We start from the raw sequence: 9,734 nt of genomic DNA on the forward strand, positions 1-9,734 counted from the left end.
AAAAAAAAAAAAAAAAAAGAAGGAGGAAGGAAAATCTGACATAATAACTGAGCTTAAAGGCCAAGGATACAAAACTCTGGGACCTATTATACATGCTTCAGAAACTCTGAGTTTGTGTAAAGTACTGACATGTACTGACATTTCCAGGGAAAGCTTGCCAGGTTTAAGTTCCTGGGCCCCATCTTTAAAGGTGGGAGTTTGGCATTTGCAGCCTAAAGTCTATAGGACAAAAGTCTTGACCTCCAGAAAAAGGAAATTGGGCCCAAGCCGAGTGGGAAAGAATATTTTCCTTTCTTCTTCTTAAAACAAGGATTTTTGTTCCCTTAAAATCACACCATATGGGGCAGCCACCTAAACCAAAAATTCTGGTATAACCTGGAGTGAGGCTTTGAAAACTGGTTTTATTTTCCGTTCCACACTTGGTCTTTCTTTCTACCAGACCCCATAAGGTTGGTTTACTCCTCCCGTTTCACAGGCTATTAATCGTGTGGAGTAGTGGATAGGGCACACTCTCAAGGAGAACACTGCCAGAGAAGGACTGCAAAAAAGTGAAAAGGGCCAGAAGGATCCAATTATCTTGGACTTCAGTTTATTTTATGTAAGCTTGGAAGCCCATAACTTTCCTTTAAAAAATCTTGTTTCTTGTCCAAATGTTCATGTTTTCTCCAAGGCACAAGGTGAACATTCAGAAAAGTGGAGGAAAATCCCCATAGCCCTGTCAGCACCGAGAACAGGAAACATACAGCTTCCTCACTGTAACATACTAATTTGTGATCTTCTCATCACTTCTACTAAGTGGAAATATTTGAAATTTAATGTGTAAAATGGAACTTTGTAAAATTGTGACTTGTCTTTTAAGAGTTGGAGTACACACACCTAGAGCTTTGACTACATGTAATCCTAAACTGTCTGCTCAGTGTCGTATAGTATCCATCAAAAGTGATTTAATATTTTCACTAGTCTTTTAACCATGTATAGATAAACAAGGTTTGAGAACTACTATGAATTACAAGTTAAACAGTAGTCAACAAAATGGAGCTGTATACAAATTGCAAAATATAATAGTATTTATAGACTTAAAGGGATCTTTTTTTTTCTTTTGAGACAGTCTTGCTCTGTCACCAGGCTGGAGTGCAGTGGCGTGATCTCAGCTCACTGCAATCTCTGCCTCCCAGGTTCAAGCAATTCTCCTGCCTCAGCCTCCCGAGTAGCTGGGATTACAGGCACTTGCCACCACACCTAGCTAATTTTTGTATTTTTAGTAGAGACGGGGTTTCTCCATGTTGACCAGGATGGGCTCAATCTCCTGACCTCGTGACCCGCCCACCTTGGCCTCTCAGAGTGCTGGGATTACAGGCGTGAGCCACCGTGCCTGGCCTAAAGGGATACTCTCATTACATTAGGCTCTGATTTAAATCTAAACTTAATTGCATCTAATTGAGTTTCTTCTACATGCAAAGTAACTCTGGACTTTGGAGATGGAAGATTATAATGGTCATCAAAACACTGTCTTTCCTGGCAAGTTGCTCATAATTTTGTGGAATGAATAAGAAAGAGACATATTTCTGATACAAATAAAGTGCTTTGGGAGTTCACAGGTAGGTATGATCACAACTAGGCAAGAAATTAAGAAGCCCCATGAAAAAAGCAGCATTTTAAGATAGGGCCTTGGAGGACAGGCAGGATTTCAACAGGTAAAGATGGGATAAAACAATTTAAGCAGACAAAAAATCAAAAACACAGGCAATGAAGATAGGAAAACACAGTGAATTCCTGCAGAAACTTCACTTTGGTCATGTAGCTTAACAAAATGACTGAATTGGTTTTGGTATAGCCCTTTAATTTATCACTCAATAAGGATTCTCATATTTTAAGGCTCTCTGATTTGGTTATCCGCGAAGCTTATTAAAATGTCAATCCTTTGGCTCCACTCTTTGACAAATAAGATTCACTTGTCCATCCGGGAATATGCATTTTTAATAAGCACTCCAGTTAGCCTAGGTGCCAAATTTTGAGAAACTCAGACTAAGTAAAAGGAGAATACAAATAGATCCTAAAAGGTAAATGTAGTGTAAGAATAAGGAGTTTTTTTNAAACAAATAGTAGCTAAAAGTCTTGTTAATTTCAGTACAGGTTGAATAGCCTGTGGGGTCTTCAATAACAATTGGTCTGCCCTAGTCTCTAGAATATGAAATGATCGCAAATTAAGATATCTGAGAAAAGGCAATGTGACTGTGATGTGAGGCTGAGTGACAATCTTCTTGCTGTCTCCAAGTAATTAAAAGAGTACTTCTCAAAGCAGAGACAAAACACAGTCTGATGAAGAGGAAATGGCTTTCAGATCTCAGTAGAGAGGTTTAGACTTAGCTAAGTAAAATAACTTCCTGGCAGAAAGGCAATGTTCACAATAACTGCATTGTCTGTCTGCACATATGTATTTCCTCTCTTAATGAAATTGATATATGTGGGAACTCATAGAAGATGTTGAAGCACTCCAGCCTAGGAGACAGAGCAAGGCTCTGTCACTTAAGAACAACACCAAAAAAAGGAATTAAGTAATTTGATAATCTAGTATTTTTAATGATTCACTTTATTTAATTAAAACCCAGATGCGCATTTTGGTGGGGGAGTTTTAAGGTGCTATTAACTAACATCTTCATAGATAAAAGCAGCTTGCATAAAGTAGGTCTCAGCAAAATGACACAAAAAGCTGTTTCTAATATTCATTTGAACGGGACTTCACCTGGACAAGCAACCAGAGACCTAATATTGCTGGAAAATACTCTTGAAACATAAGTAAAACTCTGTAAAGCTTCAGAATTGAATGAACATATACATATTCATAAATAAAAAATAATAATTTCCCATAAGAACTCCATATGAAAGAGTTTTTCACTTATATATGGCTAAAAAATTAGCAAGCTGAATTCAGGCAATCAATTCCCTTTCTCTCTTCCTTTTTCCTTGTACCAGAATGTAAATACAATTGAGGAAATATAGTGTACTGAAGCAAAAAAAAAAAAAAAAAATCTGCCTAAGGAGCCTGGCATGTCCTTCCAATAAGTGTCTCATTTAAAATTGGAATCTGTTTTATTCCCTGTTAAAATATGGATTCTTTCTTGCAAAAGGACAATCTCAAAGAAAAGTGGTATTGTTTGCAGTTGTGCTTCACTGTGTTTTATAACACCATCTTTCTACATCTTCCTTATCTGAGAAATCTCAAGTATTAATTTCTTCAATCCAAAGGCATAATGAGTATCACTCATCAAGGCTTTCAAATAAAGTGAACATCATATCTTTGAATAAAACATGCTGTTTTATTTACCGTGAAATTGAGGTAAAATAACAATAATAATTTGTTCAGGGGCTCGATGAAGCACACTTCAAACCACATGGATTTGATCATTCAAAGCAGGATGTTTTGTAATTCCCATTTCATTTTTGTTCTTCCCACACATATCTTTAAAGTTAGTTAAGTCCTCCTCCTAGATTTCAGCAGCCTTGAGGCAACTATCCAGGTCCCTAAGCTAAAATTTATTTACTTCAGAACAAGGGTCATAGACCCAGCTGAGTCAACTTTCTATGGATTTTGATTCTCTGCTCTGTTGCTACAGTCTGTTTTCTCAGATAATTAAGAGGTGACTAAATGACTCGTGTAAATGGGATTATTTAAAGAGAATCTGGTTGGCGCTTATTTTTAGATACATAGGAATGATTTGGATCAAATCAGTGGCCCTCAAATGATGGTTCAAGGACAAATGCTGGGCTCGCTATATCAAAACCAAATGGAGAGCTTTGAAAAGATACAAATTGCATACTATACCCCACGAGTAATGAGTCAAAATCTCTGGAGGAAACACCCAGAAGCTTTTATTTTATTCTTTAACCTTCCCCAGATGATTCTGACAGTAAAGTTAGTAAAGCAGTAGTCCAAATCAGAGCTTGTCAAGTGTTAATATGCAGAAGAATCATCTGAGTTCATTTTTAAAACGTAGATCTTGATGCATCAGGTCCAGGGTGATGCCTGAGATTTTGAATTTGTAACAAGCTCCCAAGTGTCCTTTATTCATGAATTTTGAGTAACAAGGGGCTAGATTACTTCTCATGTTCTTTCAAGCTATGTTTTTCTGTGATTATAAAGCGCCTTGTAGAAATTGCATCATATACTCTTCCCTTACATAAGAATTTTTCATTCAAACTAGAATATTTTTCTGCACATAGGTTTCTTTCCTTTTTCAAAGCTGGGCCAGGAAATAATTGACTTATTTTCTTTTGCTTGCAGGTCTGCCTTTGTTTCCTACTTTTTAGCTTTTGACATATAGCTGAAAAAGTCCCAGAAAGCTGATCTGTCATCCCTGAAGAGTGACGGACTCATTGTGCACTAAAGCAAACATTTCTTCTGTGTGAGCCAAAAAAAGAAAAACGGCCAGCCAGACACCAGTAAAGAGAAGGCTATCAACATATAGGCATTTGAGGAACTGCTATATGACACATTCTTGATCCAAATGGGAGAGAATCAGCTCTCATGATGTCCCAGGGAACCTTATAATAAACAAGAGGGGAAATTGTAGCAGCTTGTCATCTGTGCTTGTACACTAGACTTCCATATAGTTACTATAGACAAATCCAAAGCAAATATGCAGACAGTTCTTTGAAAAATCCCCAAATCATATGTAGAGACTCAGACAGATGTGGTAAAAGGAGGAGGGTTATTTTATACTTGGTATATTCAACCCTCTGGCAATCAATCTTTTAGAAGGAGCAGCAGTTGATTGTGAATTTAGATTTTGAACCACAATTAGGCAAAGATAGTTTCTCTAGAGAGAATCATGCCTGCTAATTACACGTGTACCGGGCCAGATGGAGATAATACAGATTTTCGGTACTTTATTTATGCAGTGACATACACTGTCATTCTTGTGCCAGGTCTTATAGGGAATATATTGGCCTTGTGGGTATTCTATGGTTATATGAAAGAAACCAAACGAGCTGTGATATTTATGATAAACTTAGCCATTGCTGACTTACTACAAGTTCTTTCCTTGCCACTGAGGATCTTTTACTACTTGAATCATGACTGGCCATTTGGGCCTGGTCTCTGCATGTTCTGTTTCTACCTGAAGTATGTCAACATGTATGCAAGCATCTACTTCTTGGTCTGCATCAGTGTGCGACGATTTTGGTTTCTCATGTATCCGTTTCGCTTCCATGACTGCAAACAGAAATATGACCTGTACATCAGCATTGCTGGCTGGCTGATCATCTGCCTTGCCTGTATACTCTTCCCCCTCCTCAGAACCAGTGATGATACCCCTGGCAATAGGACCAAATGCTTTGTGGATCTTCCTACCAGAAATGTCAACCTAGCCCAGTCCATTGCTATGATGACCATTGGTGAGCTGATCGGATTTATAACTCCGCTTCTGATTGTCCTATATTGTACCTGGAAGACGGTTTTATCACTGCAAGATAAATATCCCATGGCCCAAGATCTTGGAGAGAAACAGAAAGCCTTGAAGATGATTCTAACCTGTGCAGGGGTATTCTTAATTTGCTTTGCACCTTATCATTTTAGTTTTCCTTTAGATTTCCTGGTGAAGTCCAATGAAATTAAAAGCTGCCTAGCTAGAAGGGTGATTCTAATATTTCATTCTGTGGCATTGTGTCTTGCTAGTCTGAATTCCTGTCTTGACCCAGTCATATACTACTTTTCCACTAATGAGTTCCGAAGACGGCTTTCAAGACAAGATTTGCATGACAGTATCCAACTCCATGCAAAATCCTTTGTGAGTAACCATACAACTTCTACTGTGACAACTGAATTATGCTAAAAAAAGAAAGAAAAAACAAACTGAATGTGACCTGAAATGCAAGTACATCAGAACATATCTGCAATACCCAAGCCACAGGGAAGAACTCACACACGAAAAAAAAAACACAGCTTTTCAGTTCTGCTCTATCTTACTGCTATGGGGAATTCATGTCTTGAAAGCAGGACCTATCTGGAATATTATGATCCACCACTATTGATGTTGACATGTTCATGTAGTAATTTTTCATCAAGTCTGTAAATCTTAAAATATCAAATTTCTGTGACATCCTATACACATATGCTCTCAATTATCGTCAGTAGTTCTACCTATAAACCTCAGACACAAAAAAAATTATTAGCTTGGAGCTACCATAAGCATTTAGTTTTGTTTCAACAGATACTGAGTCTTTATATGCAGAGGAAATGTAGGTTTTTTTTTATATTAATAATCACAGTATACATGCCATTTTAATATGTTTGGTTATATTTTAGTAGGACAGATGATATATTACCCTGTTTAAAGAAAATGTTATAAACATAACATTTTTATCTCTTAAGTGTGATTACACTTCAAAGTTTGAAGACTAAAATAGCTATTTTCTTCATTTTTGTGTCAACATGAAATATCATTTGTCACACCTGTTCATAGAATGAAAATCCAAACTCAGGCCTCTGTTATATTTAAACTAAGAACAATACACATATTTCCATACCATAACCCTCTGTGACTGTAAAAGATGCCATGTTGCATCCACCTAGGGCAGGTAGTTTGTCAAAGTCCATTCAAAGTGACTCAAATGGCCTCTAGACCTTGGAGAAAGCAAAAAGCAGAAAGGTGACAATCGCTGTTCTAGCTCCCTTACAATTTTTCTAAAGAACACTTCTGTAGATGTATGGACCCGCCTAGTAGAGGAAGTTTTTATCATGCTTCTAGAGTGACATTCAGCTAATGCTGACAGGTTCCTGCACTTTCTGAGCCTATGGAAGAAGTAGTGCACTAATAAATCACTAAACTTAGGCCAGAGTGAAAAGATGAAGCGAAGTTGAGTAATCCTTTTAAAATTCTCATCACGTTGTATCTCTTACTCTAAGGTAAGCACACTTAGCTTAGACTGCCAAGTCATCTACACAAGCCAGAGTAAGTCTCTGTGACTCATCATCACATACATATTACAGTCAGTCACATGGACCTTAAAATCCATGTTGATTGCTTTGGTCTAGCTTTGCCCCAGCCATACCATTCTAAAGCCTCCAAATCCTATCCCTTAGCAGCTGGGAAAGGCAATTATTTTACCATATGAAAAATGTATAGAAGATTAATTTGGTCAGCCTTGGGCAACCAATGACCAATGACTTGCCTGCTTCCTGTTTGGTACTACTGTGTGGGAAACAGACCCAGGATATTAGTCATAATTAAATCTTAGGTTGTAAGTATTAGAATACTTTGAAACATGTTTTAGCAAAAAGCTCTAACGTTAAGAAAGTTCTACTTAAAATTTGTGTGCTATATAATGAAGATACCTTCTATGTCTCATAGAAGGAATGTGGAACCCAATCAAAGACTTTATCATATTTAGAGAAAAGGGGTTGTTTTAGGCATACAGTTATGATACTAATACATTAGGGGGAACACTGGTGACATAAACATGAATTCTAACATGTAAGACTGTTGGAAAGTTTTCTAAAGTTTTCTTTGGACAAGTGTTGATTTTACACATACGTTGTTATTAAGATAATGCCCTATTAGAAAACTGACTTTGTGCTGCTAGCAATAGTGTATCTATGTGTCTCCTAATTATTCATTGTAAGGTATATGTTTTGATGTGTTAAATATGTTTTCAATAAGTGTTAAATTGTATTTTTAAAAGGGTTACTATAACTGTGTCTTGTCTCTTTGCTTTAAAGTGTCTTTTGTTTGACTGTAATTTAATGTGGTGATGGGATTGCAAGTAATAGTTTTGTGGAATTTTGAAATAACTGTGGGTACTTGTAATGTGAGAGTCTTATCTATAAGATATGTGTGTACTTACTATTTTCTAGATTAGCATGAATTACACTTCTTAAGGTCACTTTGGAAGATGATTTGATTTTATTAACATTGATTTCAGTTTGACTACCTATTTTTTTTTTAAAGAAGAAGGGAAATCTTTTCAGGAGACAATTGACCTTCTTAAAAGAATGGTTGAGGGTAGGGCCCATTTGTTAGGCAGCCCAATTACATCATTCCAAAAAAGGACAAGTATTAAGTGTTCTTATGCTGCTTACATAAGGACACACTTTTTCCCCAGGCCTGCCCATCTAAGTTTGCATTCAGTGCTCTGATTTACTTTATTCACCCCTGCCCTATGGATAAGTTTTGTCTTCTGCTTTATTCCCTTGCTCTCCCAGACAGCAACCTGATCAATTCATTCACGCCATGGTGCTAATAGCTAATGTTAGGTTAATTATTAATTTACCCAGGAATATCTGAATTCCAGGCCTTAAGACTAGGCATTAAACCAAAGTGGTGACTTTCAATGGAGGGCTAATACATATTGAAGCAGACAGACTGGAGGGAAAGATATTTTTAAGAAAGTGGGTCCTACAACACTGCCTTTCATATTGCATATAGTAAGCGGATACCTACTTTGCTTACCATAATGGAGATGCTAACTTTTAAGAAATTAAGAAATGTATCCATGAACATGGCTATCAGTTTCTCAGATGTCTGCTCGTCTTCTTTTCATTTTGCCTCTCTCCTTTCCTACTTTGGGCCCGATTCTCAGCGGAAGTCTAAACTAGTAGCTTCCTAATTTAGGAGTACTGCTGCAGCTGCTATCCAGACAGCAGCCTCCTCTCTGAGCTTCTCCATTCTATGAAGAATCTTTTCTCCAGACTTCTCATTTATCACTCTCTGGGTTCCATGAAATTGTGGTGCAAAAAGTAAACACCCTCAACCATACTAATGTATACTTCAAGATAAATAATGCCACATTTCCTATATATAAAGTTGTTGAATTTTGATTCCCAAATCCATACATAATTATTCCAATAAGAAAAACTTTGAAGTTGTAGTGATTTCTATGTGATAATACTGTCATTATTATTGTTGTTAATATTATTATGTTCAAATGGTTTATATGTTTTCATTGTCACTCAGTTAATCAGCCAATTCTATTAACTGGTAATTCCACAAATGGACGCCATCTGCCCCAGGAGCAACAGACCAAGCCGCCTTGGTCTGAGAGGGTGCATCTGTGGAACTCTTGTGCAACTTACATTTTATGTCACCTTTTGGTTTTACTCCCAAGATAATGTGAAAATGTCGCACTTGGAATTTATTTATGGCCATAACTTATAATATTCATTTTAATAATAAAGATTATCTTTGTAATTACATAGAAATTTTCTGCCTTCAGAAGTTAACATGTACTTGGTCACTTCTTTCAACACACTGATAGACGAGCATTTTTGTTAGTGTCCTCACATGCATGAATAGAAGTCTCTAAGACTCTATTCTCCCTTTTTCTCTTTTAGGTGCACTGTATTCTCAAAAGGAAGGATAAGCCACACCCCCAACTTTACCCCACTCTTGCCACCCATTTCGTCTATAGACATTTTACTATTTATATTCTGCTAAAAATTATTCCCAGTCCTCACTGTGGACAAAGTTTATTGGAACTACTTAAAGCTCTATATTTGTAATGATGGGACAGAGAGAATGTTTTCTTATTCTTAAGGGTTGTTAAGATGTGGCAGTCTGATTTTTTCTCTAGATTGTCGGGGTGGGGAGAACTCATCCTCTACTGTCCCTCTCTACTCTTCTCAAAACAGATCTACTTAAACAACAACAGCAACAAAAGTGTGAAGTCAGAAAAATTGTCTCTGACTCTTCCTTCAGCGTGGCTCTCTTTCTTCTATTTCAATACCTCCTCATCTCACC

The 9,734-nt window shown here is 37.0% G+C and overlaps 1 protein-coding gene across 2 annotated transcripts in view; it reads left to right on the forward strand.

Moving 5' to 3' along the window:
• Window positions 1-9,196, forward strand: part of GPR174 (G protein-coupled receptor 174) — a 30,218-nt gene extending 21,022 nt beyond the window's left edge. For both annotated transcript variants that reach the window (XM_017515822.2, XM_017515823.2), the window contains one exon: window positions 4,283-9,196. In XM_017515822.2, the coding sequence (XP_017371311.1) occupies window positions 4,830-5,831 (1,002 nt within the window). In that variant the 5' untranslated portion in view covers window positions 4,283-4,829 and the 3' untranslated portion in view covers window positions 5,832-9,196. The remainder of the gene's footprint in view (window positions 1-4,282) is intronic.
• The last annotated feature ends 538 nt before the right edge of the window (window positions 9,197-9,734 follow it).

The sequence above is a fragment of the Cebus imitator genome, unplaced genomic scaffold (assembly GCF_001604975.1).
Source record: "Cebus imitator isolate Cc_AM_T3 unplaced genomic scaffold, Cebus_imitator-1.0 Scaffold561, whole genome shotgun sequence".
In the NCBI taxonomy this organism is placed as follows: Eukaryota; Metazoa; Chordata; class Mammalia; order Primates; family Cebidae; genus Cebus; species Cebus imitator.